This window comes from Rattus norvegicus, chromosome 10 (assembly GCF_036323735.1).
Source record: "Rattus norvegicus strain BN/NHsdMcwi chromosome 10, GRCr8, whole genome shotgun sequence".
Lineage (NCBI taxonomy): Eukaryota > Metazoa > Chordata > Mammalia > Rodentia > Muridae > Rattus > Rattus norvegicus.
Window position 1 is genome coordinate 74,710,844 of NC_086028.1, and position 20,563 is coordinate 74,731,406.

The 20,563-nt window shown below is 42.2% G+C and overlaps 1 protein-coding gene across 5 annotated transcripts in view; it reads right to left on the reverse strand.

The window, feature by feature from the left end:
* Nucleotides 1-440: 440 nt before the first annotated feature.
* The window catches only part of Ankfn1 (ankyrin-repeat and fibronectin type III domain containing 1), a 388,671-nt gene continuing 368,548 nt past the window's right edge, over nucleotides 441-20,563 (reverse strand). For all 5 annotated transcript variants that reach the window (XM_039087383.2, XM_039087381.2, XM_039087379.2 and 2 more), the window contains exon 20: nucleotides 441-7,747. In XM_039087383.2, coding sequence (XP_038943311.1) covers nucleotides 6,951-7,747 — 797 coding nt within the window. In that variant the 3' untranslated portion in view covers nucleotides 441-6,950. The remainder of the gene's footprint in view (nucleotides 7,748-20,563) is intronic.

A 20,563-nucleotide genomic window follows, 5' to 3' on the forward strand; every position in this document is an offset into this window, starting at 1 on the left:
AGTTTTTTCTTAAGATTTATTTATTTACTTACTTTATTTTTAATTTAATGTGCATTGGTGTTTTGGCTGCATGTGTGTGAGGGTGTCAGAGTCCCTGAAACTGGAGTTATAGACAGTCGTGAGCTGCCAGGTTGGTGCTGGAAATCGAAGCTGTGTCTTTTGAAAGAGAAGTCAGTGCTCCTAACCACTGAGCCATCTCTCTAGTCCCAGCACTCAGTTTTAACTTGTCTAATTCTTAACTTTTTAATTTCTTAAAAAGGGTGAATTTCTTGGAACAATATTATCACGAGGGTTAAACATTCAGTGGAGGCATGTTTCTTACTAAACCAGTAAACCTCAAAAATCATCTTCATCACCTTTATTTTAGGCTATACTACCCCATGGTGTCTCCTCAAGGGTGGGCACAGAAGGAAGAGTATATTAAAACACGGTGTCATCTGTTTGGTTTGAAAAAGAAGGCAAACTTTTATTTAAAGGCAGAATTAAGAAAAGTAAGTAGTGGTTTACTTAGAAGGCGATGGTTTACACAGGAAAACAGCACATTTGGCCAGAATCACAAAATCAGCCTTTTGAGGTTGTCAGAAAAGCTGGCCACAAACATGCCAATAAATGTGTGTGTGTATGTGCATGTGTGCGTGTGTGCCTGCCTGTGCATGTATACACATATGTATTGAAAAGACTTCGGGAAAAGAACCTAAGACAAGAGTGACACGAAGCACAGTTTCCTATTCTTGGAGATTCAGGAGGAGCTTCGTGTAGATTCCTGGGACAGAAGTGATCTCTATGGTGTTTCAGAAATGGATGAAATGTCAAATCTCAGCCAGAACCATAGGGAAAGGAGGAACCTTGCAGGTGTGGAAGTAGAAGGGGCAGACAGAGCCCGTGGAGAGAGAAGGGTCATGCAGAATGCACTAGGGGTGTTAAACATGCCTTCAAAGGAGGAAGCAATGAGGTTCCAATAGGCAAGCGGCATCCCCGTGGGGTATTTACCATGGTAATCTGATGCCATAGCTGTCAATACTTTGCAATGGCACATTAAGAGAAATGTCCTGATGCTATCAAGGGAACAAGAGCTAACTGGGTAGACTTTGCTGACACTGGTCAAAACAATGTCCCAAATAATAGCTTACAAATTTTTAGTGAGACGATTTTAAGATTTTGAAAGCTCAGGTTAAAGGATTTTTTTTTTTTATTCACTGAGACATGGAAAAAGCATTAGGTAAGCCAGCTACTGAGAATTCTCTTAGTTTATTATTGAATCGACATTTCTCCACTCTGAAGACAAAGGGTTCACAACTACCCTTAAAACATCAAAAAAATTTTTCTCATGTGAGGAATCAAAAATACTGTTGACTTCTTTATGCTTGACATTGGTCTCAACAATATTGGGGTAAAACATCAAGTATATTTAACGCTTATGAGACGAAGTCATTCCCGTGGATAGCTAGCATTTCTTATGTTGACATTGGTTTTCTTGAAAATACAGTGAAGCAGGTAGGAAATTATCAAAAATAATTGCCATTAAAAATTATCATAATTTTTGTTCATTCCTGACTACATCCCAAAGAGACATGCATTTCACCAGTATTGCGTTTAACCAAGGGTACTGGCCAGTCACAATATCCATGTGAAAGGTTCAAATAGTTTCCTAATATACATACTATAACATATTATTGTTTTGAGATGGAGGTCACATTGAACATACCACACAGGATTCATTTGCATATTTACAGAGGTATAAAGCACACAAAATTGTGCAGATAATGTACCGAAGTCTACGTTTTAACCTACAGTTAGTTTCATACAGGGCAAGAGGATACAATAAGAACTGGACAAAGAACAACCAATAATCAGGTTACTATGTACACAGCAGGCTGGAAGCAACCAAACACTGCATAATACAATATCACCTAAATTATGTCTATGAAACCTCTCACACACTGCAACACGCAGCACGCGGGCGCGCGCGCGCGCGCAACATACACACACACACACACACACACACACACACACACACACAAACACCGATTCTTCTTCCTTCACAAACATCAAACGATGCTTATGATCATTTACATGGATTATCCCCATACATCTGATTTGTCCCCAGGCAAGAAGCAATGTGGAAACTCAGATGACAATAAGTCTCCAGAATTCGCTTTGTAAATGAGTTATTAGCTAATGGCTACTATGAGGGTTTGGTTAAACATTCCTGTGGATCGAAGGAAGAGAAGCAAAGAGCGTTATCTAGCAGCTCCCTCACACTTGCTACTAAGGTTAAACATTGGCTTTTGTTGAAATTAAAAGTGTTTACAACTGGGAAAGAAAGACTTCGCATAATATTTAAACAACAACAACAACAGCAGCAACAACAACAAAATAACAAACTTTATACTTTCTTTACCAAAACAAGCCCCCCCCTTTTTTTAAAAAAAAATTTGTTTACTCAATTGTTAGGCAAAACTAATTATGCTACTGAATAACCGTTTGACAAATTTTTTCATCAACGGTAGCAGAAGATACAGTCAAAACACAAGTATGACTACTGTGTACAGCGGAAAAAGCAGAGACCTGAAGTATGGCAAAATCAGTGCTTCATAAACAGTCAATGGAGTTTCCTCTAAAAAAATACTTTTTGCTAATGGCAAAGTCCAACACCTCAGAAGAACTCCGAATTAAGATCTTAGGATACATCCCCCAGCTATACAGCATCGTTTTAAATACACTACCCTTGTTGTTTGTAAGGCTGCATGGAAGTTTAGCTTAACAGTCGTGAGCCATGTGTTTGGACGTCTTAGAAGAAGAGACCAGCAGAGATCGACATTCCCCACCATCGACCCTACGACTTATGAAGGGATTCCATTGCTTTCCAAACAGTTTCTTTAAAAGTTTCCTTAAAGATATACAAGGAAGCCTCAATTTGCTTCAGTGAATCATCTGGGAAACCATTTAGACTTTATGAAAAGACATATTTGCTAGAGTGTTCTCATGTTAATCCAGAACTACCTTCTCTAATCGGTATTTTCTCGCTTTTAATAAGCAGGCATGTAGAAATGCACACTTAGTAAACTAGGAAACCGTAGCTGGCAGTGTCCTCTCACTACGGTGGACATTTCCTGAAACTAGTGAACTTCTTTGTGCTAGTAACAGAGCTGTGGTCCTGAAATTGCACTGCAGACCCCTGACAGCGTGAAGTGACACTTGTCTGAGACAATAAGTACGTCTTGGGTAGAGTGTGGAGACCAAGAAGAAGCCAAAGAGTTGGGTTTTCTGCTGTACTTTCTTGCCCTAGAGTGGACTTCTAGGGCGGAGCTCACCTTCTGCAGAGTACATGTTGGTATGTCAGGATAACAATGAATGAGAGGTCAGTCTCCTTTTTCACTTGTCTGGCAGGATCTCCTGGCAAGGATGGAGTAGGTGTTTGCCAGGTGGCTCCCAGACAAGGTCTCTTTAGGGGAATACAACAAGGCTTCAGTCATTGCTGTTCATAAAGTGCTTTGGAATCCTTCAGGAAAGGGGGCTGGCAGGATATTATTTGTAACTGGCTTCAGTTTTTGAACCAAATGGAACCATTTTCTTCAGTATAATTATTGCTTTGAGCATTAGTGAATGTTCTTAAGACCCGGTGGAGCTCATCTTTAAGTACCCGCTTCTTAAAATAAACCCTTCCCTGGGGTTAATGGTTTTAATTACTGTGTCCCAGGTACCCTCACCAATTAGAGGATGTGATAGCTTTGCCACGGGAGTGGTTGCATTTACATTTACACAGAATGAGTTTCATTTTCCAGAATGTACTCCCTCGTGAGTAGACGGCAGGAGTGCAGCCAGAGACCTCTAGCCAGGCACATGCTGTCTGTCTGTCTGTCTGCAACAGGCTGCTGCCTCTTCTATATATCCATGAGCTGACATATGGTTAGTGTGTGGCTATGTTCTTAGATTGGGAGTGCTCTGTGGCCTCAGAATGTGTTTCATTCTTGACTCTTTCGTTCCTTGTCCAGCTTAGAACATAGAGAGATAGGGGAGAGCCACGTTCCGTGATTTTTAAGGGTCTTCCTGAAGGATGGGAGATGGCTATTTCAGGTCTGTGTAAAGGAGATTTGAAAAACTGGAAAAGAGAGTTTGGATTGGGAAGTTTCCTCAAGAGCCTCTTACACTGTATTTGAAAAGAATAAAAGGCCACATTCATCATCTCCAAAATAAAACAACAACAACAAAAAAATCATAGGTATTCTAAGTTTCCCGTGTGTGTCATCAAAATGTATGTCATCAGTACAAAATTGTGAAGTAGAGAACACAGTCATTTCTCCCACAGTGCGTTAATTTAAGGTCGGTTCACAGGTTTTCAAAGTGAGGTCAGGTGTAAGCCTGTTTCCTTGAATGAATAGGTAATTATCAAGGCTGTAACATAACAATTTCATATGGGAATATTGTTAGCAAATAACATTTCCAACTGAGTTAAGCGCGTCCGTGGAAGTCTACTGCATACTATTCATTCCACGGACATGCTTCTTTTTCTCCTGGGAAATGAAAAAATTAACCCTAATATAAACGAGTAGGTTTTTATTTAATGCAGTTGGGAAAGTGGGTGAGCCTATTCTTTGACTCCTTGTCGAAGGTCCCCCATCTAATTCATGGTCATAGACTGTCCCTTATGCCAGTAGAATGTCAGGACCAGAGTTGCTTAACTTCTCCGTGCTTGATAGTCCTAGAAATTCACCTTACAAACGCACTCAGCATGTCCAATCCCTCTTCTAATTAGAAGTGAGTAAAAACCGAGTGTAGGCAACTCTGCCATTTCTGCTATTAATGAAGAGCTCTAATTTGAGTGGTCATTCCTCCTACATTTGGTTTTGGTTTGTTGACTTTGCCTATTGATAAAGTGTGTGTTCTCCGGTAATAAAGAGATTCGCGGTGTCAAAAACTTGTTAGGTAAAGGTTGAAGACAGATTCAAGTTTGGCCTAAGTAGATGGTTTTATGAGGTAAAGAGCGCAGGTTAGACAATCAGTGGTTGGCAAAGTCTGTACCAGTTTCCAGTGGAGAGGTTTTTGAGATCTAATCCTGGCATTGTCAGTTCTTACAACCTTCAGTAAATCACTTTACCTCTCTGGCCTTAAGTGACCTATTTGTAAGGCCAAGCACTTAAAATACATAACTTCATTCCTTCCATAATTCACAGAGACAGAAGAAAACTGAATTTTAAAATCCTCCCAGGTATGGCAAAGAAACTCTAGACATTTTATTTATTTTTTGGTTATTCAGGACAGGGTTTCTCTGTGGTACAGCCCTGGCTGTTCTGAAATTCACTTTGTAGGCCAGGCTGACCTCAAAAGAGATTTGCCTGTCTCTGCGTCCCAAGTGCTGGGATTAAAGGTGTGTGCCATTTTGCCCAGCAGACATTTAAATCAAGATTCTTTAAGAGTTCACTAAGCATAAAAAAACTCTTAAAAAAATACTGAGACAATAGCTTTAGTTTTTTTAATGACCATAGGTCACTGGCCAAAGCTATGGTTTTGCCCAGGGTGATTAATTGTATTACAATTAAAAAAAAAAACAGAGGGAATTAGAACACCATCGTGAACATAAGAGTTTGCATGAACTTTCAAAGAGTAGCAATGTCGGGAGCAGGATAACAGAACAGTAGTTAACTGAAAGACCTGTTATGCAGAAAGGGACCATTTAGAATGGTGGTGGACTGAATGGGTCTTGACTTTAGGAGAGCTGTGCCTTTCTTGAATACACAGTGTGTTCTCTGGTTGAGTTTCTCACTTTTGAGAAATTCAGGTTAGAGGCAGTGTGGGGAAAGCAGGATTTCCAGGTCTTACTGAGCATATGCTTGGTGTAAACTATGGGCCAGAACTACTAAGGAAAGACTTCCTGTGTGGTCAACGGGCCAGATGACCATGGAGGGAAAACTCACTCTGTAAGGAACAGAGTGAAAGTCACCCCAGCCACCCCAGTCCTTAACAGTCTTGAGGATGAGGGGTGATGGGTGGATGATGTGCCTCTGGTGTTTAGAGGAACACATCGCTACCTTACCATGTCTGGTAGACACATTCTTGCTCAATAACTGATCGGTTTAAAATCTGGTGGGCATTCACTGTCAGTCTAAATGGGTACAGGCGCCATGGACTCATTTGGTTTGCTGTAAGGAAAAGGGACTTTTGTCCTCTTCTCTTTCCCCTTTTTGTTGCTGTAATTCAGGCTCTCACTCAACCCAGCCATCCCCTTGCACACTGGAATAATTTACTGCTCATTGTCAGGACTGAATGGGATCTGAGGGTGCCAGCAAGGCTACTTCCTGCCCTATTCTATCTCGGGAAAAACAGGGCCAGAAAAGAGTGTCCTCCACTTTTGTTTCTGATGTTCTCCACATAACTGTCAGTGAAGGAAAAAACCTTTCCAAGACTCACCAAACCAGGCAAGTGTTGATGGATAGACTTGGACCTGGGGAGTCCTGAGGATCCTGTGGTTCAGAATATTCTCCTGGTTTAGTTGAGAGAAAACCCAGCACAAGTCTGTTTGAGTCTCTGCCCTTGAGATGCACATGGGCTGCATCTTCTGAAAGTTTGGATTGGAGGGAATAGCTATGTTATTTTTACTTTCACCGGCAGAACTCCTTCATCAACCACAAACTCAGCCCAGGGTTGATATGACCAGAAAGTTGCAGAATTAAATGGCTGGCCAATCTCAGCCACAGGTGCCACAGAAGGAGCTATGTGTTTGAATCACAGGTCTCAGACTCCATAGATTTTTCTAGGGTGAGGAGGGTGGGACCCCCTTCCTCATCCTGTTGCCTACTTTGGAAAAAAAAATCCTTGTATGTGTAACCAACCTTTAGATTTCTAACTTTCAATACTTTGAAATAGGTGAGGACACAGAGGGACGGGATAGGGCTATGGTGAAGAAATACAAGGAAGAGCAGGGGACTAATAGACAGCCCGTGTGGGCCACCCTAAAGCATACTACTTAGAATCTCTGAAACTGGGGATGTAGGGTCTGGACTCATCTCTGAACTAGTGGAGCTTGGCAGACTTCTGCGGCCTGCAGGGGTAGGGCTCAAACTGGTCCACAGCTTTGTGTCCTGGCCTGCAAGTGTGTCTGAATAGGGTTCCACATAGACTCTGTGCAGCGGCCGTTTTGGGTCCTGGAGGCAGCTCCTCCGCTCCTCTGGGAGGCTGGCTGCATGGGCCAGAGGCAGGCCCCGGGGCCCATCCACCACAGGTCCAGGCTCCTCTGCTTCCCCAGGATCCTCAGCCAGGCCGCAGGCCCGAGACAGATGCTGAGTATAAACACCTTCAGAGAGTGACAGCGATTGCGTCTCACTGTGCATGCGCAGCCAGCGGTGGTGCCGGCTAAAGCCACCATAGTGCTGGTGCTTGCCTGGCTTCCGCTTTCCCAGGAAGCCTAGTGGCGGCCTTGTGCCTGGCACCATCTTGGCATGGTTCTTGGGTGCCAAGCCTGTGAGGGTCAGGCTGTGGAGAAACTCTACACATGAGTGGTCGATGTCAGGACCCTGCACTGGGCCCTGAGGGTCCTGGCCAGGTCCCATGGAGGCTTTCATGTCATGTACCTGTAGGACATCTGGGGCACTGCCACTGAGGCCGCTGAGGGCCTGCTGGGCAATGTCATGTGATGACAGGTAAACCAGGTCCAGGTCTCGTGGGCTCAGGGCATCGCTGGAGTCATAGTCACTGTCTGTTGGGAGGAAGACTTCTGAGCAGCCTTCTTCGTCAGAGCAGGGCTGTGATTCTGCAAAGCCAGGGACAGATGATAGAAAGAAGATGCCTGTTAGTGACGGTATTATTCATAGACTTAAGTAAGTTCAACCCTTGCTTGGGAAGGCACTCACTTTGTTCTTCGGTCACATTTTGAAATTCTCAAGACACGGACCAAGAACTGCCCGTTTTCATTGATCACGGGACTCTGCAGATTATGTAGAAGGCTTTCATTTTAGTTTAAAGGTAAAAGAAGTAATGGATAGGTCCGGTCTGGACAGTAGTTGTGGGTGGCATTCCCTCAAAGCCCCCACATGCCTCCTATGGTTATTTTTGGGCCTTTAGAGAGGATGGAAGGGAAACAAAGCCTGGTGTTATTCACTCTCTATTCTGACTTCAGAGACAAATTTTACGTTCGACAACATAGCAGCAGTTTAAAAAGGGGAAGGGAGGAGACACTGGTGGCAGAACATGAGAAATCCGGTCTGAAATCTTAGCTGCCTTCTACCTCTTTCTGTGACCTTGGACCTCAGTTTCTTCATCTGTAAGTGAGGATGATATCGAAGCTTACTTGATGAAGTACTCACTTGGAGCTACTGATTATAAATAGAAACATTTGGTATATTGACATTTATTTTATTTTTTTTAAAGGCCAAAAGAAGAAAGAAATAACAAAAAAGTGAGGCAGAAACCATTTCATGGCATATATAATAGTCTTGGGTGAGCTAAAGTTGGTTCTCTATTTGTCACCTTGTGCAATAGTTGTGTGTATCTCTCTCCTCAATGATGTCACACATTTTTGATGGCAAGTGCTGTCTAAGGTCCATTGGGTTTCCCATGATGCTAAGCCCATAGTGGCTCCTTGGTGAATACTGTACATATTAATTCTGAACATTTTATGAAGCACTGATGTCAAATATGTCAACCACCTCCTTCTAAGTGTATGTCTTGTCTAGAAAGGCCTTGCCATACAAAATTACAAATATATTGCTTTCTAATATTCTGGGATTTGTTTACTGTATTTAACCATGTGGAATTTATTTCTATACATGGAGTGCAGAATAAATAAGACTCCCATGTATTTTACTAAAAGTATAGCCAATTGTTACCCCCACTATATACTGAATAATCTACTTCTTTAAGAAAACACGGGAAATTTAAAGCAATTCTAATAAAAAGTTTTCATAGCATTTTAAAATAGAATTCAGTAGATTGTTTTGAAAATTTGTCTAGAAGATATCTGTGAGAATAATCAACTTAAAAAAAGATACAATAGGGAAAGGATGGCTAACCACATAAACCAGATTATAGAGCTTTGGTCATTCAAGCTTTACAGTGTCAGTATATAAATGGATAGATATATATGTAGAATAAAAAAAGCCTGAAAGCAGCTATAATTTTGTAATAATGTAATAAAGATAACATTTCAAATTAGAGATATATACTGGTGCAACAGTTGACTACCCTTTTAGTAAAATAAATGAGTCCTACCACATTCTGCATATAGAAATAAATTCCATATGGTTAAATATAATAATAACATTCCAGAATATTACAAAACAATGTATTGGCAGTTTTATGTGGGGAGGTCTTCTGAAATAAGACACACCTCTGAACTCTAAAGAAGTGGTCGATAAACTTGACATAAATACTTTATAAAACCATGACACTGTAAGTAAAGATAGGAAGCATCAGGCTATAAGAAGGGGACAATGGTGGTGTAACAAAGTTAAAATCCACCTTGTATAAAGAACCATGAGTCAGAAGACAATGGAAATGTGCAAAAGATAAGGACCAACTTGGGAAGAGTAACTTATATAAATGGCTAACTCACACATTATTATGCTGGCTTCAAAGAGGCAAGTTTTCCCCATCAGATTTACACAGAGAGGGGGGGAGAAGGAGGGAAAGGAGGGAGAGAGGAAGGGAGGGAGGAAGGGAAGGAGAGAGAGAGAGAGAGAGAGAGAGAGAGAGAGAGAGAGAATGTTGTGTATTACCGAATATGTGGGAAATCAAGAACTTTCACATAATAGTGAAGGATCTAAATTGGTTCAGCTCTTTGGGCTGAAATTTAGCAGAATCTGTGAAAAATATGCATATGATTTGTCCTCTCAAGTCTTTTTTTTTTTTTTTTTTTTTTTTTTTAGCTATCTGTGTGAGAAATTGTCACCATGTGCACATGGAGGCGTTTTAGGGGTTGTTTACTGCAGTGTGATTTATAGTAGTGAAAAACTAGACATCATCTTGTGATTGAGAATGCTGTCCAAGGAAGACTTACAGAAGCATGAAGGAAAGGGAAACTGTTTACTTGTAGAATTCTGCAAGGGAGCCCATGTTCAGGAGTCACTCACTGATTACAAAATACAACAGGAATTAACAAAATCAAGCCACAAGGTCACCCTGTTAATCTGTTCATGGAGCAAAGTTAGATGTGGTTATTACAAAGAATATTGAGAAATACAAAGACAAAGTTTATTTTGTTAAGGGGTGAGCATCAGGGCTTTTTTGTGTTAGAGACTCCTTAGCTACCTAGAGTTTTTTCCATTTCCTCTCTCCCAACCCTTATTTGCTTATTTCACACTCATGGTGTGTGTGTGTGTGTGTGTGTGTGTGTGTGTGTGTGTGTGTGTGTGTGTTTTGATTCCCACCCCTAACTATAGTGACTTGTACACCTACTAGTAAGTTAGGTGCATTACATGCTATTTGAGTGTACCTGCTGGCTTTGTATGTCAACTTGACACAAGCTGGAGTTATTACAGAAAAAGGACCCTCCCCTGAGAAAATGCCTCCATGAGATCCAGCTGTAAGGCATTTTCTCAATTAGTGATCAAGGGTGGGAGGGTCTGAAAGACCCCCAAACTTGGGGAGACTCTCGCTCCAGTCACGGGTTGGGGTACCCCCAGGAAACACGAGTAGCCGGTCTTGATGTAATCAGCAAGAGGCAGTTTTATTTACAAGATCTCGGGCTGACACGTATCCCACACAGGAGATTGAGTCAAGCCCCGAGCCTCTCTAGGCAGGAGCTTATATAGGGAAAACCAGGGGTTTCGTGTGGATGCACATAATTGGCTAATACAAAGGGTGCACAGTTACTTTTGGCACGGAGTTACATCAACAAAGCATACGTGTAATCTAGCATCTCAGCAATGTGGGCAGAGCAACTCATCTCACTGCAGCAGGGGGATGACCCATCCTCAGGGAGTGAAGGAAGGGGAGGGGGTGACTCCAGATGGCCAGTGTCCTTGGGAGCTGATAGTCGGGCTGGTGAGCCCTATCTCAAATTCTCTCAGGCATGTCTGGACTTTGTTTGAGACTAACTTTTTGAAATTTAACTCTTCAGGTCCAGCCGATTGCGGGTGGTGCCATTCCTGAGCTGGTGGTCCTAGGTTCTATAAGAAAGCAAGCTGAGCAAGCCAGGGGAAGCAATCCAGTCAGCAGCACCCCTCCATCGCCTGCTATGCATCAGTTCCTGCCTCCAGGTTCCTGCTGTGTGTGAGTTCCTGTCCTGACTTCCTTTGGTGATGAACAGCAACGTGGAAATGTAAGCTGAATAAACCCTTTCCTCCCCAACTTGCTTCTTGGTCATGATATTTTGTGCAGGAATACAAACCCTGACTAAAACATTGAATTATTTTATTTTTCGTTTATGATGGACTTATTTGAACTTAACTCCACCAAAGATTGTGGAACGTTTGTAATCGGCACACAAGTGAACCTAAAATTTCTAAGAAGTCAGAACACCTGTTTCCAGGGAGTTTCCTGTTTTGGTGGAAGTGGGAGGCAAGTGTGCATCCATAGGACTGTGGCAGAACATAGGCTTTATAAGAGGAGTGTGGCAAGTAAGATGCGGGCTTATAGGAAAAAAGAGATAGCATTTTATTGGGATAAAGTTAATAAACCATGTTTTTGCTTATTTTCTCCCCTCATTGTCTATTCCTTTTCTATATTATTTATTTCTTTATCCCCCTTCTAAAAGTGATTCAAGGCAGGCGATATACTTGTAATGATGACAGGATTATAAACGGGAAAAATGAAAACAGTACAAGTGAGTCCATTAATTAGAATATGGGCATCAGGGGTGGAATTTGGGGCATCTGAGGGCATAACGGGAGGGTCAACACTGAGGTTGCACACTTACAAGGGTTTTCGTTTTCCTTTTTAAATTAAGGCTTGTTTGTAAACAGATGTTCAAAATAGCCTTTTTTTTTTGGTAGTAAAAACTATAAACTTCCGTCATGCCCTTCAGTGAATGAAATGGTTAAATTGTGGCATACCCATAATAAAGGATATTTTTTATCAGTTAAAAAAAAAGAATTCTATGTGTATAATATGGACGTTGAGATGAAGAACAGATTGTGGGTTGCCAAGGGGAGGGCTGGGAGAGTGGGGAGGTCAGGAAAGACTAACGCAGAGAGTTTTGTCTTAAGGTTACATTTGAGTATCACGATGAGGGTAGGTGTTACCCACTGCCAACTACGTCATAGAACTGTGTCAAGCCGCACATGTGAGGCTGTCCTATGCTCAGCTAGCTACATACACATCGAAGTGAGCGTTTGTGTAACGGCTGAAATCTAGACCTGCCATGTGGGTTATATCCATTCTGATGTCTAAGTGATGTCTTAATTGTTACCGGGGCGGGGGGCGGGGGTGTTGAGGAGACACAAGTGCTTTCTGCAATCCTGTGTGTATAAGTAAAACAAAATTTTAAGAGACTCTAATTTGGAAAGCAGATGGGAGCAGCAAAGAGGACGGGATGCTTAGGTAAAACGCTAGCTCCAAGTTGTACAGCCAATGGGTATACTGTCATTGAAGGGTTTTGAAGAGTAGATGAGAAGAGGGGTGTAGGACAGTTATATATCAGGTAAAGCATGAGAGAACAGTGAGGAGGGAGAACACAGAGGGAAGCTAGCAAGGGAGGTCTAGGCTGTGTTTCCTCACTGTTTTTCTTCCTCAGGCTGTGGTGCTGAGCAGTAGCAGTGTTTGTATGGGGGAAGAAGGCTTACAGGCAAGCCATTCATTCTAAGATGTTTATTGAACACGAGTTTATGCCTGATGGTTAAGGACTCTGCGTTTAAGCAGCTAATAGGGTGTGAACCGGACAACAAATAAGTCAGAACACATGAACTCTAGAGAATACAAAGCTCCACGAACAAAATGACATTGGCTTTCAGCTAGCGAGTGACTTGGGAGGGAGCTTCTTCTGATTAGATGGTCAGGGCCTGCATCTCTCTGCATATATTTGAGAATCTGCCTGAGAGCTTGGTGATCAGGGGGGTTCTGGGGAAGAATGTCCCACCCAATGAGGAGAGCATTCATGATGCTTGCCTTCATGATGTCTGCAAAGGTAGGCATGGTAAACCAGGGCCGCCAGTTATATCGTGGCCCCAGCTTAGGTTGGGCAGAGAGAGGATGGTGAATTTGATCTGGGACAAGTTGAGTTTGAGGAGATGGCAAGAGGGACCCAGGAGAATAAATGGGAACATGCCATGGTAGAAATGTCGAAGGAAGGTACATGTGGGTGTGTGGAGGAAAGCCCCATATGGAGAAGGGACGGTTGAAGATATATGGTCGGTGAGGCTGATAACTATGAAATGGGGGTGGATCAGGTGAGGATCACTGTTGGTATTGGTCCTTTCAGAGGTGGAGAATATGTTGTTCTCAGAAACAAATGAGTAAGAAAGAAGACAGATAAATATAAAGTGTGTGTGTGTGTGTGTGTGTGTGTGTATGTATGTATGTGTGTTTGTTTGTGGGTGTGCGTGTAAATTCATTAAAAGGAGAGGAAAGAATAAAGGCTTAAAATGAGTGATTTTCATTTTTGTCTTAAAAAATTTTTTTTTGATGCTGAGCCTTGAACATGGGGTCTTGGACGTAGTCGGCAAGTGGTCCACTGCTGAGCTAGCCTCACCACATTGTTTTAACTAACACTTCAGACAGTTGATCTTTAATGGGGGGGGGGGATCAAGCACTGAAAGTAACAGGAACCTGTGGTTGTTACTCCTTTCTGGTGAGGGCTAAGATAGGTGCCTTAGGAGTCAGGAAGAGAGGTTAACTGAAGATCTGAAACAAGGTTTGAGATCAGATCCATGGCAGAGATTAGTAATTGATTTTAGTTGCGTTTGCCTCCACACCTCTGTGGTTAGTGAAGCTGTCTTGATGGGCTGTTTATATCCCAATAGCAACAGCACTATCTAGTATTTACTTACTGTGCGTCCTCTGTAGTGCCAAGTCACCTAACAGCATAATTTAATGTTTGTTTTTTTTTCTTATTTTGCCAATGAAAACGCTGAAGCTTAAGCTTATTAACTTTTGCATCTTATATAGCTAATTAATGGCAGAATCGGGACCCAAATAGAGATTAATACTTCTCCAGAGACTGATATCCACCTAAGAATTTCCATGGGGATCCCCTGGATGCATTCTGATAGCAGGGATCTGGTTCATCTAAGTGGCTGACACAGAACTATATGAAGTCCCTGGTGAGGGAGCCTGGGCATTGCTGCCGCTCAGACTTGTATCGGTTTCCCTGTCACTGCTACAGCAAATTTGGCGCTGATGGCTTTAGAGAATAAAGGTGTACCTCCCATAGTTCTAGAAGACCAAGTTCAAACTTGGCGTGTTAGCAGGACCACATTCCCTCTGGCAGATCTTAATGGGTAAAAGCACAGTTCCTTGCTTCTTCTGGCTTCTGGTAGCATTCTTTACATTTTTATTGTCTCAAAGCTTTTCTTCAGTCTCTCTGTCTTCCGTTTCTTATGAAGACTCTTGATACTGGGTTAAGGGCCCAGATAACTCAGAATGATCTCATCTTAAGATCACTAGTATCTGCAAGATCTTTTTAAAAGACGAATATGGCTACAATTCTAGGATGCAAAGGTGAACGCTTGGGCATATCTTTTGGCTGTGGAAGTTTCATGAGTCAATCCACTAGAAACATATAGTAAAATGCCTGCCACAAGGCACGGTTTCTGAGGAGCTCGACAGTGTCTTTCTCCTTCTAGATAATGAGTCAAGTACTTGACTAACGTGATTTGTACTTGAAAAAAAAAGGACTTAGACTTATTTATCTTTTATTTTATTTTATTTTTTATTTTTTGGTTCTTTTTTTCGGAGCTGGGGACCGAACCCAGGGCCTTGCGCTTCCTAGGTAAGCGCTCTACCACTGAGCTAAATCCCCAGCCCCTTTATCTTTTATTTTCTGTGTGTGTGTGTATGTATATGAGCATGTAGGTGCCAGTTGAGGATGGAATAGGGCATTGCATCCCCTGAAGCTGGAGGTTCAGGGTGTGAGCCAGCTTATGTGGGTGCTGGGAACGGAACTCTGGTTCTCTGCAAGAGCACCGAGTGCTTCTGAGCCATCTCTCCAGCCTCCAAGTAACTGCAAACAGAAGTTACTGTTTAGAGAAGACCAAGGAGTATAGAACATAACTTCAGAAAAGCCAATGTAAAGTGTCAGTGGTGGGCCATATCCGACGATCTGGTCTCTGGGGAGGACCTGTGCTGGCTTCCCCAGGTGGCATTCGTTGCTCAGTTTGCCCAGCTCTCAGAGTCTTTTATTTATATATCTGTGTTACTGCACTTACCAAGTTTCCTTATAAACAACCCACTCTCTCATATTTCTCTCCTTCTTTGGACCGTGGACTCTAGAGAGCATGCACACTGTCTTCCTTATCTCAGTTTAGGAAAGTTTTAACTTCAGTCAGTGAAGGAATGAGAGGAACAAGGTAAGCAAAAGGGTTCACAGCGCCTCCTGCACTTCCCGTGTCTTTGAATCAGAACTCGGGCATTGAGCAGAGCCCAGAGCTCTCCAGTCATCAGACTGTGTCTTCTCACCCTTGCAAGGGCCTCGAGGGTGGAAAGTACATTGAGCTCTAGTGAAACTAGAATGAAGGTGGAAATCTGGGCTTTCTATGAAGAGAGAGGCTGATCAATCATCTCTGAAAAGCAGCACTCTAGAAACAACCGGGAAGGATCTAGTTTACCTGGTATGCCATAGAAATTCATGAAGACAACCTCTCATACCATTTCTCTATCGTTGGTGACATCGGCACCAAGAGTGCACCCACATATTTGGAAAGAACAGTTGATAAAAATGAGACAAACCTTGGCTAAAGGCTTGTCTTGTTTCTTATTGAATATACATTTCAAAACAAATGACTTAGCTTGTCTGAACCCTGTCTGTAGCCTAGAGGTTGTTAGGCTGCCTATCTTCCATAGGTGTTATGTGGATTAAATAGACTTTTTAAAGACACTGTAAGGACCATATAGACAGAAGGTATTAGTATCATTGAGGGATGAAGATTATTGCTTAAGACTATAAATGACTATTCGATATACTGGGGCTTTGTTGAGAGGATTCTTTTGATGATCCGGAAGAGAAATGCTTTCCTTCATGGCGTATTTCATAACCAGATTAAATAGTGAGTTAGTAAATTTACTGTATGACTCCCATAGCATGACAGGTAAATCAAGAGGAGACTTAGTTATAACGGTAGCAGCCCAGGAAGGAGGTGTAGAAGGGCCAGAGAATAGAGTGTTGAGTGTCTTATTGGTTCATGACCCTGCCCTTTGGAAATGCTATTCTGGTAGGATTGGATCTTAATGTTTGACTTGCATTACTGTTGGGTTATTTATTAGAAGGCATAATGGAACCTCTTACTTAGAGTGGTATAGCCCTCCCAGAACAGGCTGGGAGAGTCTCCAGGAGGCATCCAGGGCATCCAGGAGAATTTCTAAGGACTTAGGCCATTGCTACTTCCTCTCTTCCGGGAAGAGAATACAGACTGCAGTTCCCCTCTCCAGATCCAGGACATATGCTCCTGGTATTAATCATGGTAGGCACTTTTCCCAGCTTATGTTACCCAACCTTGGTGGTGCTCTGTACTTTCCCTTGGAGGGCTCTGGGCAGGCCAGTACTGGGAGAGTCTGAGCTTCCTCTCTGCTTGACTTGGGAGGAGCTGGATGAGGGTCCACCCGTAATATTAGTGCTGGAGTAGGAGTTGGTTTTCCTGCTGTTGTGATGGGTGTTGCAACTCCTGGTCTCTGGGGGTCAAGCCAACAATAGCACAGTGGAGTTGCTGTGGTCTTAAGAGTGTATGGGGACATGACATTTCTGGAAATGTCACGTCTTCCATGGGTGTTATGCAGATTAATGAGACTTTTTGGTTCAAAGTTATTGCTTTTTTTCCTTAAAGGTGGGAGGCAGTGGTGTTAGTGGTAAGACAAAAAGAAAGGAATATCCCAGGTCATATTTCCCTAAGTTCTATACCATGTGGAATATATTACTCTCCATATGTATGCATATATGTGCCTCACTGGATCTATTTCCATGTGTTTAATAGAACAGAAATAATTTATAAGTAAAAAAATGTATCGACTCATCAAGCCTTTAGGTAGCTTTGTTCATTTTTTAAAGAAATTTCCCAAGAGAAAAAGTACCTCAAGGGACCATCTGGTCTATGCCATATTGTTCCTGACCTCTTCTGGGGAAAGGTTATCGGGAAGTTTCACATTTGGAAGAATGGGATGATCTTCAAAGACATTTGAAGAAAACAACACTGACTGTCCCTCCATTGCCTCACCCATGTGTCACGAGGAAAAACATCAGTGTTAGGGAAAAATATTGCTTCCTGTGACACTGTACCCATAGAAGGGGGGTGGGAGAGAATGCCCATGGGATGGAGAAAATCTTCCTCCCCTTGCCATGAACTGCCTTGGAGCCAGCGTTCTGCCTTGGGCCCTTGGGAGATGCTTCAATTTTAATCAACTCAGAGGAGTTCTTTCATTTTGAAAGCCACACACAGAACTGGGAAATTCGAGTTCTATCCCTGTTCTCCTGTTAATCAGAGTTGCACAAACAAATCCATCATACTCCACAACTATGATAGACTCTTGGGCTGGCACTGGGGGCAATGTCTGTGATAGGCTCCCGTTTCCAGCGGGTGCCTTAGAAGTTGAAGGAGGTCACCCACATGGAGTGGAGTCGTGCTGAGAACTTTGTGCTGTGCGTAACCCTCTTGAGGGGGATGTTTGTCTCAGTTGGGTTTTCCCCATTCACAAGTGGTTTCCAAACAACACAAAGTGGTCACACTTAGGAAGAGGACAGGATACGGGAATAGAAGATTCTGGTCTCTGAATGGAATCTGTGTTTTCATTTCTTTTCTTTTCTTTTCTTTTCTTTTCTTTTCTTTTCTTTTCTTTTCTTTTCTTTCTTTCTTTCTTTCTTTCTTTTTTTTTTGCAAGGAGGAGATAGGACATTGTTTCTCCCAATGCTCCACAGTGTGTTCTTGTCAATAGGTTCTATTTGTCATTTGCAGCCTTCCATGCCTCTGTGCTTTACAGCACAAGGAATTTTGGCTTTAGAGAAATAAATGGACCCGAGAGAGAATTATGTTTTAAGAAACAGAACGATGATCACTCACATTTTAAGTTAATAATAAAATCCAAATGCAACTGGGCAGATCCTCCCAGCAGGGAGTGAATGTAATCTATCCTCAGGTCAACGTGAGAGTCTGGCATTTCTAGGGCATAGAGGAGGCCACCCTCATACAGTCTAGGGGGAGCCCACTGGGGACCCCGTGGCTAGAAGATTAAACACTGGGAAAATGCTGTGAACAGAGAGAGTAGATGAGCTATGAAGGTGGAAATAGAATTGAAAATCTGTCTGTAGGATTATATAAACTGTGGAAGGATGGAGAGCGTGTTTGTCCTGCCTCAGAAATAGCTTCTAGCCTTACAGGTCTCTGGTCCTCGCTGCCTTCCTCTCTTCTCTTTCACAGTCAAGACTTTAGAGTGTGTCTTTCTAGACCTACTTTGTCCCCTCCCATTTGCCCTCAGTCTAGTGATGTTTCTTCCTCTTTTCCTTCACAAACTGTCCTCATCCAGGCTATCGATGACTTCCTTGTTGAAAAAGGCAGAAGAACGCAAAGTGTACAGTTGTTTTATTTAACTCTTTCTCTATCCTTTGACCTGCCTTCATTTTTTGTGGCACTGTTTTCTGTTTTGTTTTGTTTTTCTTTCAAATCTTTTGTCCCTGGTGTTCCTTCTCAATCTAGGGTATCTCGTTCATTCATTACACAGGGTTTCTCTTCATGTTTTACACATATACTTTCTAGAGAATCTCTTGCATTTTTATGGTTTCAGACATGATCCATGTGCCAATGGCATCTTATATCTGTATTATTATTAGCCTGATTATCTTCCCAAAGTGGTAGAGATCTCTACAGTGTGCTTTTTTTTCTGAATGTTTATTTTTGTGAAAATATTCAAATCCATTCATAGTTAATAGTCCAGCCATTGGAGCTTGCTTTTCCTCCTGTCTCTTTCTCTTTTTTTCTCTTTTTCCCTTTTTGTTTTTTTGTAAATAGCATCATGAAAACCTAAAGCATCCAATCCAGAAAATTTAGTTTCTTCTTTTTTACTAGCTTCCTAAACTCTCTGCTGTTCCCATTTCCCCTGTTTGTTTTCTTCATACAATAGTGAGATTCAATTTTAAGAGGAATTCAGATCCCATTGATCCTTGCTTATGGTTTCTGTCACAAGCTGAGAAAACCCAAACTTGACGGTGGGGACCTTCAGCATCCTACCTGGGATGGCTGCCCAGGGGCCACCCGTCTCTTTTCCCCCAGGCTGGTCCAGGCACTCCACCTTCCTCCCAACCCACTTTGAAGCCTTTTGCTATTCTGCTGCTTAGGAAACTCCAACTCCAGGTTTTTGCCTTGTCCTGTGGTGGGTTAAGACGTCACAGTCTCAGGTAGGCCTCTGCCGAGCATCCCAGAACTCAGCGTCTTCCCTCATCACAGTTGCTTTGTATTGTACACGGGAGTTTTAATGGTCTGCTATTTTATTTCTATTTTCCTTGCCATCCCTTCCAGACTGAATTCCATAGGCATCGAGACTACTTTTTTGTTATCTCCTGGATACTCAAAACAGTGTCTGGTACATGGTAGGCAACCAATGTGTATTTTTATATGAACATAAAGAATGAACATCCAGCATCCTGACTGTTAGCTGGACTGACCGCATTACTGAAGTACAGCCTAGAAAAGTCTGCTTGCTTCCTCTGCCCACGTCACTTTGTTTCCTCATCTACACGTCTTCTGCTTGCTCATCACTGGCTTCTGTTACCTCCTGCTTTGGTCTTAAGAGCATATGGGTTAATGCCACCAATCTCCTTTGTAACCCTAGGCAGTTACAGAGTCTTTTTTTTTTTTTTTTTTGTCAGTCTATCTAAATCTCCCATTAGATCATTCTGGCACAAATGATATTTGATTTGTAGCCCCAAGGCCAGTGCAAGTTAGTAAAGCACAGTAAAGCAGTACAAAACACCCTAGAAACTCTATTGAAATAATTATTTTGTTGAATTAGTTGGTAAGCCATTGACGTCTTGTGTGATAAAAGTTAGCCGCGTCCCATGTTCTTCCACACTTGCCAAGTTTTTACTTTTAGAGACTGAGATTTTTTAAACAACAGCCCACACGGAGTTGCTTATAGGAAAGGCACACATCCCTATTAAAGGTTTTGCATGACGATGATAACATAAAAAAATATGATACTTCTTCTTCCTGTTACATTTCACGTATCTTTGATAGTTTTACTCACAGATGACTCCTTGAGGTGAAGGCATTACTACTCTGGTTTTACATGCACGGAAACTAAGACTCAAATGTAGCAAAATCTGTTTAAGCGCATGCAGCTAGTAAAACAAAATGGGAATTTGAATACAGGCCTCTGATGTGTAAGCCCAGGCTCTTTGTGCTGCACCATGCTGCCCCCTATGGGACAAGCCTATAAATCAGAACTGTTCACTAAAGATATTGTTATGGAGATTATAACATTGGAGTGCTTTTCA